Raw genomic sequence first — 19,721 nt, forward strand, 5'->3', positions numbered from 1 at the left:
GTTGTTCTCGAGGTGATGACAGGTGTTGGGTTTGTGCCAGACATAGCGTTTTCCTTGATGGCCAAAAATCTGAATTTTAGTCTCATCTGACCAGAGTACCTTCTTCCATATGTTTGAGGAGTCTCCCACATGCCTTTTGGCGAACACCAAACGTGTTTGCTTATTTCTTTCTTTAAGCAATGGCTTTTTTCTGGCCACTCTTTCGTTAAGCCCAGCTCTGTGGAGTGTACGGCTTAAAGTGGTCCTATGGATAGATACTCCTATCTCCACTATGGAGCTTTGCAGCTCCTTCAGGGTTATCTTTGGTCTCTTTGTTGCCTCTGATTAATGCCCTCCTTGCCTGGTCCGTGAGTTTTGGTGGGCCTTCTCTTGGCAGGATTGTTGTGGTGCCATACTCTTTCCATTTTTTTTAATAATTGATTTAAAATGGTGCTCCGTGGGATGTTCAATGTTTTGGATATTTTTTTTATAACCCAAACCTGATCTGTACTTCTCCTCAACTTTGTCCCTGACATGTTTGGAGAGCTCATTGGTCTTCATAGTGCCGCTTGCTTGGTGGTGCCCCCTGCTTAGTGGTGTTGCAGACTCTAGGGCCTTTCAGAACAGTTGTATATATACTGAGATCATTTGACAGATCATGTGACACTTAAATAAAGTCCACCTTTGTGCAATCAAATTAATTACGTGACTTATGAAGGTAATTGGTTGCACCAGATGTTATTTAGGGGCTTCATAGCAAAAGGGGGTGAATACAAACAGTGAGGGAAAAAGTATTTGATCCCCTGCTGATTTTGTACGTTTGCCCACGGACAAAGAAATGATCAGTCTATAATTTTAATGGTAGGTTTATTTGAACATTGAGAGACAGAATAACAACAAAAAAAATCCATAAAGACGCATGTCAAAAATATTATAAATTAATTTGCATTTTAATGAGGGAAATAAGTGTTTGACCCCTCTGCAAACTTAGTACTTGGTGGCAAAACCCTTGTTGGCAATCACAGAGTTCAGACGTTTCTTGTAGTTGGCCACCAGGTTTGCACACTTCCCAGGAGGGATTTTGTCCCACTCCTCTTTGCAGATCTTCTCCAAGTAATTAAGGTTTCGAGGCTGACATTTGGCAACTCGAACCTTCAGCTCCCTCCACAGAGTCAAACACTTATTTCCCTCATTAAAATGCAAATAAATGTATAACATTTTTGACATACGTTTTTATGGATTTTTTTGTTGTTATTCTGTCTCTCACTGTTCAAATAAACCTACCATTAAAATTATAGACTGATCATTTCTTTGTCAGTGGGCAAATGTTCGAAATCAGTAGGGGATCAAATACTTTTTTCCCCTCACTGTATGCACGCACCACTTTTCCGTTTTTTATTTTTTTGAATAATTGAAAAAAGTTATTTTATTCATTTCACTTCACCAATTGAGTATTTTGTGTATGTCCATTACATGAAATCCAAATAAAAATCAATTTAAATTAATTTGTAACGCAAAAACTATTTGCAAAATACTTTTGCAAGGCACTGTATGTGCATACACGAGGAGGCTTGTGAGATGAGCTATAGGAGGATGGGCTCATTGTAATGATTGAATGGAATCAATGGAACAGAGTGAAACAATTTGTTAATATGTGTTTCATGTGTTTGGTAAGATTCCAATTATTCCATTCAAGCCATTAAAATGAGCCCGTCCTCCTATATCTCCTCCCAGCCTCTAGTGCATAAATGTCCGATAGGCTGAGCGTGAGTATAAAACATGGTTTGTTTACATAGCTGGGGCTCTAAAAGGCCATTGAGGGGCCACGCATGTATGTTAATCATGCCAATCACTCTTCACCTTTTTGTACACTAACAGGGCTCCATTTTCAGCATAATAACTTCTCCTGGGAGTCTGAATAAATGATCATTCTTATTAGCGTTTTCCTGTATCTGGGAGAAAAAAACTCACTCTCAGAGCTCTTTGTATCACACTCAGAGTGAAATGAAAGCTGAAATAAATCATTCTCTCTACCATTATTCTGACATTTCACATTCTTAAAATAAAGTGGTGATCCTAACCGACCTAAGACAGGGAATTTTTACTAGGATTAAATGTCAGGAATTGTTTTTTATATATGTGTATATATATATATACACAGTTGAAGTTGGAAGTTTACATACACCTTACCCAAAAATATTTAAACTTATTTTCTCACAATTCCTGACATTTAATCATAGTAAAAATGCCCTGTTTTAGGCCAGTTAGGATCACCACTTTATTTTAAGATTTGTGAAATGTCAGAATAATATTAGAGAGTGATTTATTTCAGCTTTTATTTCATTCATCACATTCCCAGTGGGTCAGAAGTTTACATACACTCAATTAGTATTTGGTTGCATTGACTTTAAATTGTTTAACGTGGGTCAAACATTTCTGGTGGCCTTCCACAAGCTTCCCACAATAACTTGGGTGAATTTTGGCCCATTCCTCCTGACAGACCTGGTGTAACTGAGTCAGGTTTGTAGGCCTCCTTGCTCGCACACGCTTTTTCAGCTCTGCCCACAAATCTTTTATAGGATTGAGGTCAGGGCTTTGTGATGGCCACTCCAATACCTTGACTTTGTTGTCCTTAAGCCATTTTGCCACAACTTTGGAAGTAAGCTTGGGGTCATGGTCCATTTGGAAGACACATTTGCAACCAAGCATTAACTTCCTGACTGATGTCTTGAGATGTTGCTTCAATATATCCACATAATTTTCCTCCTCATAATGCCATCTATTTTGTGAAGTGCACCAGTCCCTCCTGCTACAAAGCACCCCAACAACATGATGCTGCCACCCCCATGCTTCGCAGTTGGGATGGTGATCTTCGGCTTGCAACCCTAACCATTTTTCCTCTTAACATAGAGGAAAAAGGCCAAACAGTTCTATTTTTGTTTCATCAGATGAGAGGACGTGTCTCCAAAAAGTACGATCTTTGTCCCCATGTGCAGTTGCAAACCGTAGTCTGGCTTTTTTAAGGCGGTTTTGGAACTGTGGCTTCTTCCTTGCTGAGTGGCCTTTCAGGTTATGTCGATATAGGACTCATTTTACTGTGGATATAGATACTTTTGTACCGGTTTCGTCCAGCATCTTCACAAGGTCCTTTGCTGTTGTTCTGGGATTGATTTGCACTTTTCGCACCAAAGTACATTCATCTCTAGGAGACAGAACGCGTCTCCTTCCTGAGCGGTAAGGCGGCTGCGTGGTCACATGGTGTTTATACTTACGTACTATTGTTTGTACAGATGAATGTGGTACCTTCAGGCATTTGGAAATTGCTCCCATGGATGAACCAGACTTGTGGAGGTCTCCAATTTTTTTCTAAGGTCTTGGCTGATTTCTTTCGATTTTTCCATGATGTCAAGCAAAGAGGCACTGAGTTTGAAGGTAGGCCTTGAAATACATCCCCAGGTACACCTCCAATTGACTCAAATTATGTCAATTAGCCTATTATAAGCTTCTAAATGCAAAACAATTTTCTGGAATTTTCCAAGCTGTTTAAAGGCACAGTCAACTTAGTGTATGTAAACTTCTGACCCACTGGAATTGTGATACAGTGAAATAATCTGTCTGTAAACAATTGTTGGAAAAATTACTTGTGTCATGCACAAAGTAGATGTCCTAGTCGACTTGCCAAAGCTATAGTTTGTTAACAAGAAATTTGTGGAGCGGTTGCAAAAAAGAGTTTTAATGCTTCCAACCTAAGTGTATGTAAACTTCCTACTTTAACTGTGTGTGTATATATATATATATATATATATATAGACACACACACACACACACACACACACACATATATACTGCTCAAAAAAATAAAGGGAACACTTAAACAACACATCCTAGACCTGAATGAATGAAATAATCTTATTAAATACTTTTTTCTTTACATAGTTGAATGTGCTGACAACAAAGTCACACAAAAATAATCAATGGAAATCCAATTTATCAAGCCATGGAGGTCTGGATTTGGAGTCACACTCAAAATTAAAGTGAAAAACCACACTACAGGCTGATTCAACTTTGATGTAATGTCCTTAAAACAAGTCAAAATGAGGCTCAGTAGTGTGTGTGGCATCCACGTGCCATCCACTCCCTACAACGCCTGGGCATGCTCCTGATGAGGTGGCGGATGGTCTCCTGAGGGATCTCCTCCCAGACCTGGACTAAAGCATCCGCCAACTCCTGGACAGTCTGTGGTGCAACGTGGCGTTGGTGGATGGAGCGAGACATGATGTCCCAGATGTGCTCAATTGGATTCAGGTCTGGGCATAGCATCAATGCCTTCCTCTTGCAGGAACTGCTGACACACTCCAGCCACATGAGGTCTAGCATTGTCTTGCATTAGGAGGAACCCAGGGCCAACCGCACCAGCATATGGTCTCACAAGGGGTCTGAGGATCTCATCTCGGTACCTAATGGCAGTCAGGCTACCTCTGGCGAGCACATGGAGGGCTGTGCGGCCCCCCCAAAGAAATGCCACCCCACACCATGACTGACCCACCGACAAACCGGTTATGCTGGAGGATGTTGCAGGCAGCAGAACGTTCTCCACGGCGTCTCCAGACTCTGTCACGTCTGTCACGTGCTCAGTGTGAACCTGCTTTCATCTGTGAAGAGCACAGGGTGCCAGTGGCAAATTTGCCAATCTTGGTGTTCTCTGGCAAATGCCAAACGTCCTGCACGGTGTTGGGCTGTAAGCACAATCCCCACCTGTGGACGTCGGGCCCTCATACCACCCTCATGGAGTCTGTTTCTGACCGTTTGAGCAGACACATGCACATTTGTGGCCTGCTGGAGGTCATTTTGCAGGGCTCTGGCAGTGCTCCTCCTGCTCCTCCTTGCACAAAGGCAGAGGTAGCGGTCCTGCTGCTGGGTTGTTGCCCTCCTACGGCCTCCTCCACATCTCTTGATGTACTGGCCTGTCTCCTGGTAGCGCCTCCATGCTCTGGACACTACGCTGACAGACACAGCAAACCTTCTTGCCACAGCTCGCATTGATGTGCCATCCTGGATGAGCTGCACTTCCTGAGCCACTTGTGTGGGTTGTAGACTCCGTCTCATGCTACCACTAGAGTGAAACCACCGCCAGCATTCAAAAATGACCAAAACATCAGCCAGGAAGCATAGGAACTGAGAAGTGGTCTGTGGTCCCCACCTGCAGAACAACTCCTTTATTGGGGGTGTCTTGCTAATTGCCTATAATTTCCACCTGTTTTCTATTCCATTTGCACAACAGCATGTGAAATTTATTGTCAATCAGTGTTGCTTCCTAAGTGGACAGTTTGATTTCACAGAAGTGTGATTGACTTGGAGTTACATTGTGTTGTTTAAGTGTTCCCTTTATTTTTTTGAGCAGTATATATATATATATATATATATATATATATATATAAAAAGAGGTCGACCGATTAATCGGAATGGCCGATTAATTATGGCCGATTTCAAGTTTTCATAACTATCGGTAATCTGTATTTTTGGCCACCGATAAAAAAAAAAACAATTATATAAATATTTTTTAACCTGGCAAGTCAGTTAAGAACACATTCTTATTTTCAATGACGGCCTAGGAACGGTGGGTTAACTGCCTTGTTCAGGGGCAGAACAACAGATTTTTACCTTGTCAGCTTGGGGATGCAACCTTACGGTTAAAACCTGTTTGGGATAGGTGGCAGTATTTTCACGGCCGGATAAAAAACGTACCAATTTAATCTGGTTATTACTCCTGCACAGAAACTAGAATATGCATATAATTAGTAGATTTGGATAGAAAACACTCTAAAGTTTCTAAAACTGTTTGAATGGTGTCTGTGAGTATAACAGAACTCATATGGCAGGCCAAAACCTGAGAAGATTCTATATGGGAAGTGCCCTATCTGACCATTTCTTGGCCTTCTGTAGCCTCTTTATCGAAAATACAGGATCTCTGCTGTAACGTGACATTTTCTAAGGCTTTCATTGGCTCTCAGAAGGCGCCAGAACGTTGAATGATAACTCTGCAGTCTCTGGGCGAAAAACAGTAGGGGTTTTGGAGAGTGGTACTTCTGAGAACAATGGCACTGGTGCGCGCGTGCATGTGACGATTCCATTTTCTTCTTTCAGAGTTTGAACGGATACAACGTCTCCCGGTTGGAATATTATCGCTATTTTACGAGAAAAATCGCATAAAAATGTATTTTAAACAGCGTTTGACATGCTTCGAAGTACGGTAATGGAATATTTAGAATTTTTTGTCACGAAACGCGCCGGCGCGTCACCCTTCGGATAGTGATTTGAACGCACGAACAAAATGGAGGTATTTGGATATAACTATGGATTATTTGGAACGATTGGGTGTTGAAGTAGAAGTCCTGGGAGTGCATTCTGACGAAGAACAGCAAAGGTAATCCAATTTTTCTTACAGTAAATCTGAGTTTGGTGAGTGCCAAACTTGGTGGGTGTCAAAATAGCTAGTCGTGATGGCCGGGCTATCTACTCAGAATATTGCAAAATGTGCTTTCACCGAAAAGCTATTTTAAAATCGGACACCGCAGTTGCATAAAGGAGTTCTGTATCTATAATTCTTAAAATAATTGTGTTTTTTGTGAACGTTTATCGTGAGTAATTTAGTAAATTCACCGGAAGTTTTCGGTGGGTATGCTAGTTCTGAACAAAACATGCTAATGTAAAAAGCTGGTTTGTGATATAAATATGAACTTGATTGAACAAAACATGCATGTATAACATAATGTCCTAGGAGTGTCATCTGATGAAGATCATCAAAGTTTAGTGTTGCATTTAGCTGTGGTTTTGGTTTTTGTGACATATATGCTAGCTTGAAAAATGGGTGTGTGATTATTTCTGGCTGGGTACTCTCCTGACATAATCTAATGTTTTGCTTTCGTTGTAAAGCCTTTTTGAAATCGGACAACGTGGTTAGATAAAGGAGAGTCTTGTCTTTAAAATGGTGTAAAATTGTCATATTTTTGAGGTTTTTGTAATTCGCGCCACTCTATACCATTGTATATTGGTGAGGTGTTCCGCTAGCGGAACATCTGTCCCTAACAGGTTAACTAATCCAATGCTCTAACCACCTGCTTTACATTGCACGCCACGAGGAGCCAGCCTGTTACGCAAATGCAGTAAGAAGCCAAGGTAAGTTGCTAGCTAGCGTTAAACTTATCTTATAAAAACAATCAGTCAATCAATCATAATCACTAGTTAACTACACATGGTTGATGATATTAGTAGTTTATCAAGCCTGTCCTGCGTTGCATATAGTCTATGCGGTGCGCATTCGCGAAAAAGTCTGTCGTTGCTCCAACTTGAAGTGTCTCCTGGGCTACAATCACCTATCCTGACCCGCTTTACTGCCGATGCGTAGCCCCATCGGGCCTTCACGACTGGACCACCGACGTTCTCTGCCCGATGGAGTTATCCAACTGGCCCCTCCGTCGCGACGTAACCTGATCGCCCATCTGCGGCCCACTAATCGTTAATCGTTACCTGTCTTATCGGCTGCGATCTGAATAGGTCTATCGGACACTTTTCTTGGGCCACTATAACTAACTATTTTGCCAACTTGGACTGGTCCCCCCTTCCACACGGAACCCCACTAACCCACAGACGGAAACGCACGAGGTGACTAAAAACAGACCTCCCTCCATCTTCCACCAGCTTGCTACCTATGGCCCGGCTAGCTGTCTGAATCTCACTGGACCCTTTGATCACTCGGCTAAGCATGCCTCTCCTCAATGTCAATATGCAATGTCCAATGCTGTTCTGGTTAGTGTTTATTGGCTTATTTCACAGTAGAGCCTCTAGCCCTGCTCATTATACCTTATCCAACCTCTCAGTTCCTCCACCCACACATGCTATGACATCTTCTGGTTTCAATGATGTTTCTAGAGACAATATCTCTCTCATCATCACTAAATGCCTAGGTTTACCTCCTCTGTATTCACATCCCACCATACCTTTGTCTGTACATTATACCTTGAAGCTATTTTATTGCCCCCAGAAACCTGCTCCTTTTTCTCTCTATTCTGGACCTCACAGACGACCAATTCTTATAGCTTTTAGCCGTACCCTCATACTCATTCTTCTCTGCTCCTCTGGGGATGTAGAGGTGAATCTAGGCCCTGCAGTGCCTGGCTCCACTCCTACTCCCCAGGCGCTCTCTTTTGATGACTTCTGTAACCGTAATAGCCTTGGTTTCATGCATGTTAACATTAGAAGCCTCCTCCCTAAGTTTGTTTTATTCACTGCTTTAGCACACTCTGCCAACCCGGATGTCCTAGCTGTGTCTGAATCTTGGCTTAGGAAGTCCACCAAAAACTCTGAAATCTTCATCCCTAACTACAACGTTTTCAGACAAGATAGAAAGACCAAAGGGGGCGGTGTTGCAATCTACTGCAGAGATAGCCTGCAGAGCTCTGTCCTGCTATCCAGGTCTGTACCCAAACAATTTGAACTTCTACTTTTAAAAATCCACCTCTCCAAAAACAAGTCTCTCACCGTCGCCGCCTGCTATAGACCCCCCTCGGCCCCTAGCTGTGCTCTGGACACCATATGTGAACTGATTGCCCCCCATCTATCTTCAGAGCTCGTGCTACTAGGTGACCTAAACTGGGACATGCTTAACACCCCAGCCATCCTACAATCTAAGCTTGATGCCCTCAATCTCACACAAATTATTAATGAACCCACCAGGTACAACCCCAAAGCCGCAAACACTGGCACCCTCATGGATATCATCCTAACCAACGTGCCCTCTAAATACACCTCTGCTGTTTTCAACCAGGATCTAAGCGATCACTGCCTCATTGCCTGCACCCGTAATGGGTCAGCGGTCAAACGACCTCCACTCATCACTGTCAAGTTAGAAACGCCAAGGCTAGCTTTTTCAAACAGAAATTTGCTTCCTGCAACTCAAACTCTAAAAAGTTCTGGGACACTGTAAAGTCCATGGAGAATAAGAACACCTCCTCCCAACTGCCCACTGCACTGAGGATAGGAAACTCTGTCACCACCGATAAGCCCACTATAATTGAGAATTTCAATAAGCATTTTTCTACGGCTGGCCATGCTTTCCACCTAACTACCCCTACTGCATTCAACAGCACTACACCCCCCACAGCTACTCGCCCAAGCCTTCCCCATTTCTCCTTCTCCCAAATCCATTCAGCTGATGTTCTGAAAGAGCTGCAAAATCTGGACCCCTACAAATCAGCTGGGCTTGACAATCTGGACCCTTTCTTTCTAAAATGATCTGCCGAAATTATTGCAACCCCTATTACTAGCCTGTTCAACCTCTCGTGTCGTCTGAGATTCCCATAGATTGGAAAGCAGCTGCTGTCATCCCCCTCTTCAAAGGAGGTGACACTCTTGACCCAAATTGCTACAGATCTATATCCATCCTACCCTGCCTTTCTAAGGTCTTGGAAAGCCAAGTCAACAAACGGATTACCGACCATTTCGAATCCCACCGCACCCTCTCCGCTATGCAATCTGGTTTCAGAGCTGGTCATGGGTGCACCTCAGCCACGCTCAAGGTCCTAAACGACTTCGTAACCGCCATCGATAAGAAACAATACTGTGCTGCCGTATTCATTGACCTGGCCAAAGCTTTTGACTCTGTTAATTACCACATCCTCATCGGCAGACTCAGTAGCCTTGGTTTCTCAAACGATTGCGTCGCCTGGTTCACCAACTACTTCTCTGACAGAGTTCAGTGTGTCAAATCGGAGGACCTGCTGTCCGGACCTCTGGCAGTCTCTATGGGGTACCACAGGGTTCAATTCTTGGGCCAACTCTTTTCTCTGTATACATCAATGATGTCGCTCTTGCTGCTGGTGAATCTCTGATCCACCTCTACGCAGACGACACCATTCTGCATACTTCTGGCCCTTCTTGGACACTGTTAACAACCCTCCAGACGAGCTTCAATGCCATACAACTCTCCTTCCGTGGTCTCCAACTGCTCCTAAATACAAGTAAAACTAAATGCATGCTCTTCAACCGATCGCTGCCTGCACCTGCCCGCCTGTCCAGCATCACTTCTCTGGACGGTTCTGACTTAGAATTTGTGGACAACTACAAATACCTAGGTGTCTGGTTAGACTGTAAACTCTCCTTCCAGACTCACATCAATCATCTCCAATCCAAAGTTAAATCTAGAATTGGCTTCCTATTTCGCAACAAAGCATCCTTCACTCATGCTGCCAAACATACCCTCGTAAAACTGACCATCCTACCAATCCTCGACTTCGGCGATGTCATTTACAAAATAGCCTCCAATACCCTACTCAACAAGCTGGATGCAGTCTATCACAGTGCCATCCGTTTTGTCACCAAAGCCCCATATAGTACCCACCACTGCGACCTGTACGCTCTCGTTGGCTGGCCTTCGCTTCATAATCGTCACCAAACACACTGGCTCCAGGTCATCTACAAGACCCTTGTAGGTAAAGTCCCCCCTTATCTCCGCTCACTGGTCACCATAGCAGCACCCACCTGTAGCACGCGCTCCAGCAGGTATATCTCTCTGGTCACCCCTAAAGCCAACTCCTCCTTTGGTCGTCTCTCCTTTCAGTTCTCTGCTGCCAATGACTGGAACGAACTACAAAAATCTCTGAAACTGGAAACACTTATCTCCCTCACTAGCTTTAAGCACCAGCTATCAGAGCAGCTCCCAGATCACTGCACCTGTACATAGTCCATCTATAATTTAGCCCAAACTACTACCGCTTCCCCTACTGTATTTATTTATTTTATTTATTATTTTGCTCCTTTGCACCATATTATTTATATTTTAACTTTGAACTTTCTTCAAATTATAAATCTACCATTCCAGTCTTTTACTTGCTATACTTTATTTACTTTGCCACCATGGCCTTTTTTGCCTTTACCTCCCTTATCTCACATAATTTGCTCACATTGTATATAGTCTTATTTTTGTCTACTGTATCATTGATTGTATGTTGTTTTACTCCATGTGTAACTCTGTGTTTTTGTATGTTGTCGAACTGCTTTGCTTTATCTTGGCCAGGTCGCAAATGTAAATGAGAACTTGTTCTCAACTTGCCTACCTGGTTAAATAAAGGTGAAATAAAATATAAAAATACCTAACCAAAAACATCAATGTCTTTCTTAAAATCAATACACAAGTATATATTTTTAAACCTGCATCTTTAGTTAATATTGCCTGCTAACATGAATTTCTTTTAACTAGGGAAAATGTGTCACCTCTGCAACAGAGTCAGGGTTTATGCAGCAGTTTTGGCCGCCTGGCTCGTTGCAAACTGTGGAGACTATTTCTTCCTAACAAAGACAGCCGACTTCGCCAAACGGGGGATGATTTAACCTGTCTGGGCTAGGGGGCAGTATTTTCACGGCCGGATGAAAAACGTACCCAATTTAAACAGGTTACTACTCTGGCCCAGAAACTAGAATATGCATATTATTAGTAGATTTGGATAGAAAACACTCTGAAGTTTCTAAAACTGTTTGAATGGTGTCTGTGAGTATAACAGAACTCATATGGCTGGCAAAAACCTGAGAAAAATTCAAGCAGGAAGTGGAAAGTCTGAGAATTGTAGTTCTTTTGATTCTCTATCGAAGCTACGGTGTCTGTGGGGTGACGTTGCACTTCCTAAGGCTTCCATTGGCTGTCTAAAGCCTTCAGAAAGTGGTTTTAGCATTTTCCTGTCACTGGGCAGATAATAGGAGCTCAGTTACTTAGTGGTTTGCCTGGCAACAAAGGGATTGGATATGCTCGGTCCCGCGAGTGCGCCCCTCCTTCTTTTTCTTCTTGAATGAATATGCTATTGTCCAGTAGGAATATTATCGCAATTTTACATAAAAAATACCATAAAGATTGATTTTAAACAGCGTTTGACATGCTTCTAAGTACGGTAATGGAAAATGTTGACTTTTCGTTTCTTGTTCCGCGCTCGCGCGTTATGCCTTTGGATAAGTGATCGGTACGCACGAACAAAACGGAGGTATTTGTACATAAATATGGATTATTTCGAAGAAAAACAACATTTCTTGTGGAAGTAGCAGTCCTGGGAGTGCATTCTGACGAAGATCAGCAAAGGTAAGAGAATACTTCTAATACTAATTCTGAGTTTAGGTTGCGCCGAACTTGGCGGGTGTCTGAATAGCTCACCGTGATGGCTGAACTATGTACTCAGAATATTGAAAAATGTGCTTTCTCCGTAAAGCTATTTTAAAATCTGACACAGCGGTTGCATCCAGGGGTAGTCTATCTATAATTCTTTAAATAATTGTTATATATTTTGTCAACGTTTATGATGAGTATTTTTGTAAATTGATGTGCACATTCACCGGAAGGTTTTGATGGGAATACATTTTCTGAACATCAAGCGCCAATGTAAAATGCTGTTTTTGGATATAAATATGAACTTTATCGAACAAAACATACATGTATTGTGTAACATAATGTCCTAGGAGTGTCATCTGATGAAGATCGTCAAAGGTTAGTGCTTCATTTAGCTGTGTTTTGGGTTTTATTGACACATGTCCTTGCTTGGAAAATGGCTGTGTGATTATTTTTGTCTATGTACTCTCCTAACATAATCTAATGTTTTGCTTTCGCTGTAAATCCTTTTTGATATCGGACAATGTGTTTAGATTAACGAGAAGTTTATCTTTAAAATGGTGTAAAATAGTTGTATGTTTGAGAAAGTTGAATTATGACATTTTGTTGTTTTTGAATTTTACGCCCTGATATTTCACTGCTCTGCATGGGTAACGCTGCTTCGAGGGTGGCTGTTGTCGATGTGTTCCTGGTTCGAGCCCAGGTAGGAGCGAGGAGAGGGACGGAAGCTATACTGTTACACTGGCAATACTAAAGTGTCTATAAGAACATCCAATAGTCAAAGGTATATGAAATACAAATCGTATAGAGAGAAATAGTCCTATAATTCCTATAATAACTACAACCTAAAACTTCTTACCTGGGAATATTGAAGACTCATGTTAAAAGGAACCACCAGCTTTCATATGTTCACATGTTCTGAGCAAGGAACTTAAACGTTAGCTTTCTTACATGGCACATAATGCACTTTTACTTTCTTCTCCAACACTTTGTTTTTGCATTATTTAAACCAAATTGAACATGTTTCATTATTTATTTGAGGCTAAATTGATTTTATTGATGTATTATATTAAGTTAAAATAAGTGTTCATTCAGTATTGTTGTAATTGTCATTATTACCCCCCCAAATTAAAAATAAAAAAAAATACAAATATTAAAAAAAATAAGACAAAAATACTAAATAAAATAAACAAAATAAAAATCGGCCGATTAATCGGTACCGGCTTTTTTTGGTCCTCCAATAATCGGTATCGGCGCTGAAAAATCATAGTCGGTCGACCTCTTATTTTATATATATATATATATATGGGGTTGTTTGTCTGACCATATGCTTGACAGTTGACATGTACTCGCTGGAGACATAAATAAAGGTGCCCTAGATGGGACTAATTGACCTGTGCTGTCATAAACATGAATGTGCAAATGGCATACTGTGTTTGAACAAGCAGACACATTTAACCTAAGAAATTTGGTGACAGCTTTGTGTGCCAGTTACGCAACCCATCTCCCCTACATGTCTGTCTGAGCTTCCGGCTGTCAGCTGAATAGATCAGTCTGTCTGTCAGGCTTCAATCTACCTCACCTCGATTGTATTGATTATTCTTTGGGAAAGGGCGAGAGATAAAAACAGTACCTTGCCTGTCAGGCTATGAGAGGACATCAATGCTTCACCTAGACAGCTAGTCCGCAGGGGCCCAGTCCCCTGACAAAAGGACAAGAAAGAGTTCACCTGCATTCAAAACAAGTTACGCCTTTCTCTTTGGGAAGGAGAGGAAGAAAATAGCAGGCAGCCCTCCTCTGATATAAAATGCCAGCCGGATAAAAAAAAAACATTTAGTTCACCAGTCGTTACACGGGCCAAGAGTTACAAATGGACACTGACACTAAGGATTTTGGGCTGAGGCAGAGGCTTTTCTCATAGCGTGGGAGAATGTCTCGAAAACAGAGAGCGATGAAAAACAATTACGATCATCTCTCAAAGGTTGAGAATAACAAATCCGTTGTTTGAATATTGCGTCATAATTCAGAAGTTTTATGCAATTATTTTTCTTTTTTTATATTTTGGTGGAAGTGTTGTTTCTCATTTACGGGGCTCTGTGAAAGAATAGGGAAATAAAAACATCTTCAGAGCAAATCGGCCTCACCATGGAAACAGTATTGATCAACTCTCCTGGGTCCTCAGAAAAATCTATCCCTCGTCAATTTCCCAGCATTAACAGTTCAGTGGCCACTCACACCTTAAATAGACAACAGCGGTATTTAGTGTCTGGCAATAAAACCTACAATCTGTATTTAACTTCCCTGATGTTCCATTTATCACAGGGGGAGATTAACACAATGGCTGGGTTATATGGTGACTTTCACTGAAATCCTCACAACACTGATCCACTGCTCTATGAAGATGATCAACCCCTCTGGGGTCCATACAGTTTCACTGCAGACAAAGAGAATATTCCACCACATTCCATGATTTATGGGATTGTGCACTGACTGGATTTGAAGAGGTTATGACAACGATTATGGTTGACTGATACATCCCAATGTTTTAACCTTAAATAAATAATTGTACTTTTATATGAAGAGTATCTGACTTTGTTGGTATGTATTGTTTACTTAGTTTATATTGCACAACTACAGTTGTTCAAGCACAGACTACTTTATATTCTTTATCACTGACAATGTACAGAAAATGACATCAGGCGCAGCTTGTCTGATAGAACAAGATGTAATTTATGAAGTAGGGAGCTTTTTCTCCCAATTTTAAAAGCAGAAATGGCACTTGCTTTTTCAGTCAGGCTTGAACAGGTGTTTCATTCTGCTTTCGAGAAAATGTATTCTCAACTTGATGGATTGGAGTTGAAAACAATCTGTGAAACTTCTAATTGCTATCACAAATTAATCAGTTGCAGTGAGAATGATGAGTGTAAATGGGCAGGGAGCTGTCATTCCCAGATTATATTGATTACCACTGGGACTCATAGCCAATTCTTCTTGATCAATGTTTACTATCAATATAATCATCATGACTAGAACATGAGAGGGGGAGAAAGAGCAAAAAAATTAAAGAAGACCATATTGTCTCAATATTGAAATCTGTTGAAAATCGAGATTTTTAATCAAATCTACTGTATCCTCCCCGGGATTTGTGTCGAGTTTGACTGTGGGGATCAACATAGCCAGTGACAGCTATATGACAGCAGCCAGAGCGGTGCAGTGGTGGAAATTAACATAAATGCAGAGTGACTGCCTGAGCAAATGCAGGAAGGAGCTTTGTGACAGTGCCTGTCAACCCACTGATTCCCCAAGCCTGATTACTACGCCGACGCTCCGGTGCCATAGCAAACACCCCACCTACACTACTGCTGCAGCCTGACACACAGACAGACACTGGAGCACCTGGAGACGACAGAATTAGGGGCTTAGTATCCTTCCTCCCCCCCAAGGAATCTTTTATGATCTCCCAACTCAGTCTCACAATCAATTCGTGCATATATGCACATAATTCATTACAGCAAATTTCAAGCGTTTTTGTGTGGCTTAATTCGTGAGAAAAGACACGAATTGTATGTGCTTCTTAATTCGTGCGAAAAGACACAAATTTAACCAGTAGGCTAAAATTTAACCATGTAGCCTACACACAAGCATTTGCAAAAACAATATAGATGCGATAGTTTATATTTAAGTTTTGATCTTCTTAATGGAATTATGTGCATATATGCACAAATTGATTGTGAGACTGAGTTGCAACATCTCCAAGTCCCCTGACACCCCCAAAACTTTTTTATGATGTGGATGAGATCTAATGCTATACTCAAGGAACATCTTTTAGACAATCACTTGCATTTGGGAAAGACACAAACAATTATTGTCCTTCAGGTGCCTTCACTCTAACAAAGAATCCTGATTCCAACCTTGCAGAGATAATGGTAGAGGGAATTTAACCCCATCAACCAGCATATCCACCCAACAGAGCCACAAAGCCCTTGAGACCAGCATGACTGGATTGGTCTGGTAAAGATTGGTATTAAGAGAGAGAGGGTAATAGTGTGTGTGCTTGTGTGTCTGTGTCTGTGTCTGTGTGTGTGGCTTTCATAAAGCAACTAAAAGGATGTCAAGTACCTTGATGGCTTCAGTCTCTTTTAAACAGCTACTTAGTCCTGTGCTGTGCTTGGTTTAATTGATCTGGGAAAACACAATTATGGCATTGACTGTAATCCCAATCTGTTACTACAAGACACTAGCGCAAACACTAACTCTAACCCTTCTGAACAGCACATCTCATATCTTCAGACAAGAGAACTTGCTTAGATGTTGGCTTGTACAGTGGCACATTAATGCACACTATTTCAAGTAATTGCATATTTTGCTCTAAACATGTTTTTTAAATAATTCATTTGCTGTATTGGAGCTCTGCTGGGTGCCTCATTCCACTTCAGTACTAACAGTGGGCAGGCTGTCTGTATGTCTGTGCTCTTCTGACTCTCAACAACGCTAAAGGACAGGTATGCAGGCCTGTGTGAAGAAAACAGGGAGTACTTAAACATTCTACTGCGGTCACTGTGTCTCATTATAAACTAAAACATAATAGATTCTGGAATTAGCCAAGTCAACATGGTGACATTGACAAACATCTCGAATAAAAACTAAATAGCCATGGGGCACAAAATCATCGTAGGCTACTTAAAAAGACAGCTTGGGGAGACCTCATTTTCACTCAAGAAATGGAATAAATTCTAACTTCAATAGTTATCCTGTGCTACGATGTCAAAACCACAACAGTTGTCAAAAATGCCTGAAATAACTTAACAACCGCTGGTGATACGTGTGTAGCCTTCGTCATTCGGTTAGAATATAGTGTTTTTTTACTGGTGTGAGTGTGTCAGTCTGTCGAAGCCCCTTCACAGCGCATTCAACCCACCATGGAGAAAGGGAAAGGCAGAGGGAGGGATAGGGAGGCAGCCGGGAAGCGCAACAGCCCACCACTCAAACTCTCTCAACCTTTTCTCATTCTCCTCAATGTAACTAAGAGACCACTTGAGAAGTATATAGACCAAGGATTTGGTTGGATTTGTAGAGGCTAGGATTCTCTCCTTTTCTTTTCGAGAAAATAGGGGATCAAAATATAACGTAATGCAACAAGTAGGCTATAGATTGTCAAATAAAAGTAGGCTAGACAAATAACATAATACAATTGGACTAATTTGCACATGTTGTTTCAAACACATTTAGCTAAACTTAAACTATAGTTCATCCACAGATAGGCCTACGGGGGAAGTCCCAGAGGTGAACTCACCTGAAAGAGACGCAAAATGTTGGCGACCATAATCGATACAGAACTTGCCGAGGCTCCAATGACTCCAACCACTTTCTCGGGCTTGACGAACACGGGCGGTTCTCCATTGGTGCACCTCACATCTGAAGTGTCCTTCTGTATCAATGCCTGAACGAAAGTTAATGATTGTTCAAGCGCATATGTATCCCTCGAACAAGTGTCTAGCACCCGGGCGCCTAGGGTGATGTTGGGTAACAGTTGATCGTCGAGGTTAATTTGATCCAGAGCATACAGCATGGCCTCCAGCCGATGGATCCCGTTCTCCTTTTTGATATTTCCACAAGGCGTGCTTTCGGCCCCTCTGGTGTGCACAGGGAAGAGACCACCGAGGGTCAAATGTCCCTCAATCCGGATAGAATGGGGTGCGTAAACCTCCTGCGACAGCGCAAAATCCACCAAGGTTCTCGTCAACCAAAACACTCTCCATAGAAAGCGAGGGTGTTGCTTCGTTCCGAGAGCGTAACGAGCCATGATGCTCCGACGGCTGAGTTAGTTCTAGCGAAAGGGGAGGCTGCAATCCACCTATATCACTACCTAAATGGCAGTAAAGTGTGTTAATACGAGCCAATTCCTATTACCAAGGAGGAGATTCAACAAACTGGATGAAAAAAATCGAGACGACTTCGGTTTCTACTCAGGCAAACTGCGCCCATCGCTTGACTGCCAGGAGTGCTTGGCGTAGCTTGTTGAATCGAAAAACACCATTTGACGAGGATTCAAAATTGCTCAGGTAAACGAGGCAATTGACATAATTTTTGTCTGAGAAAACATCAATAATGATAGACTTTACTCAAGGGTTCCACTGTCACAAAACTATTTATGACAGTAGGCTAACCAAAGCACTGAAAGCAACATCTATTAGCTTGAACACAGTAAAAGTAAAAGGGGTCTGGTCATAACAATCTGAGGAAAAAGCATACGGTAAATGTATTTCACAGAACTAATATATCGACAAGCTCGAACAGCCTTTAAAAAAAGTATCTTTGATCTTAGGTCCAGCAGAACTGGGTGACATTATTTTTGCCGAGGCCAACTTCACATGAGCGCAGTGACGGATCTGGCGTGTCCGCTATGATCTGCCTGCTGCGTCTCGGTCGACCAGGAGTCTATATCATCACTAAAAATCTCCACGAATAAAACTACGATCGTTGGATCGACATATAGAAGTGAACAAAAACGCAAACACGCTATCCTTCTTTCTTTATCGTCTTCTACTCCGCAAAAAATCGTATATTCATAAAACAAATGAATGACTCACAGAATAACTCACCATGCGCGATTAGTTTTCACCCGCTATCATTGAGAGGCGTCATTCAATCTGCTTGAAAAACCCCGTGGTGAATTAGCCTACTTCTCAAGGTGGGTTCCAAATATTCTACCCGTAGCAAGTCATCTTTGGGAGGTTTGGGCAAGTATTTAAATCCTCTCTGTCAGTGCGTCGTCTTTAGGCTACATTACTCAGTCAAGGCAAAACATAGTAAACCACAAGTTTTTAATCCATTCCTGCCTTTCCTGCGTTCACATTATCGACGTCGGCGCGCACTGAGCCTTTTGCCTCACGCTGTCGTTTGGGTGTCGGTTGAAATCCCAAATCTCTCTCTCTCGCACTCACTCTCGCACTCACCCACCCGCCCACCCACCTAATTATACATTTGTGGAAGCAAATATCTGAAATAGCCACCATAATAGTCAGCTCATCTGGGATAATTTTTTATAATTTGACAGTGCAGATTATGTAGACGTTTCACGAGAACAATGCATGACAGGAAGTCCAACTGTGTTGAGAATACTGCCTACTTGTTCAACTCCAAGAGAGATAGGAATATTTTACAATGATCCTTAGCTGTGGATTGTATATCACTTTCATAAAATGATACTCAGGTATATAGGCCCAATTTCTCCGAAGTTAATTGGTAAAAATAAAAATGTTTTGTGCATGGCACAGGCCTACTCAGAACCTTTAGTTCTTCTTGGGGGGGGGGTAGTATTACACAATAATTATAATATATACACTGAATAGAAATATAAAAGCAACATGCAAAAATGTCAACTTTGCTGAGTTACAGTTCATAGAAGGAAATCAGTCAATTGAAACAAATTAATTATTCCTTAGGCACAAATCTATGGATTTCACATTACTGGAAATTCTGTTGGTCACAGATACCTTTAAAAAAAAGCTAGGGATGTGGATCAGAAAACCAGTCAGTATCTGGTGCAACACATCTCCTTTGCATAGAGTTAATCAGGATGTTGACGGTGGCCTGT

At 41.7% G+C, this 19,721-nt stretch overlaps 1 protein-coding gene across 1 annotated transcript in view; it reads right to left on the minus strand.

Moving 5' to 3' along the window:
* Positions 1 to 19,036, minus strand: part of LOC106571845 (metabotropic glutamate receptor 7) — a 136,495-nt gene extending 117,459 nt beyond the window's left edge. Inside the window, exon 1 of the mRNA XM_045695915.1 lies at positions 17,418 to 19,036. Within this exon, the coding sequence (XP_045551871.1) occupies positions 17,418 to 17,927 (510 nt within the window). The 5' untranslated portion in view covers positions 17,928 to 19,036. The remainder of the gene's footprint in view (positions 1 to 17,417) is intronic.
* Between the last annotated feature and the right edge of the window lie 685 nt (positions 19,037 to 19,721).

This window comes from Salmo salar, chromosome ssa15 (genome assembly GCF_905237065.1).
Source record: "Salmo salar chromosome ssa15, Ssal_v3.1, whole genome shotgun sequence".
NCBI lineage: Eukaryota > Metazoa > Chordata > Actinopteri > Salmoniformes > Salmonidae > Salmo > Salmo salar.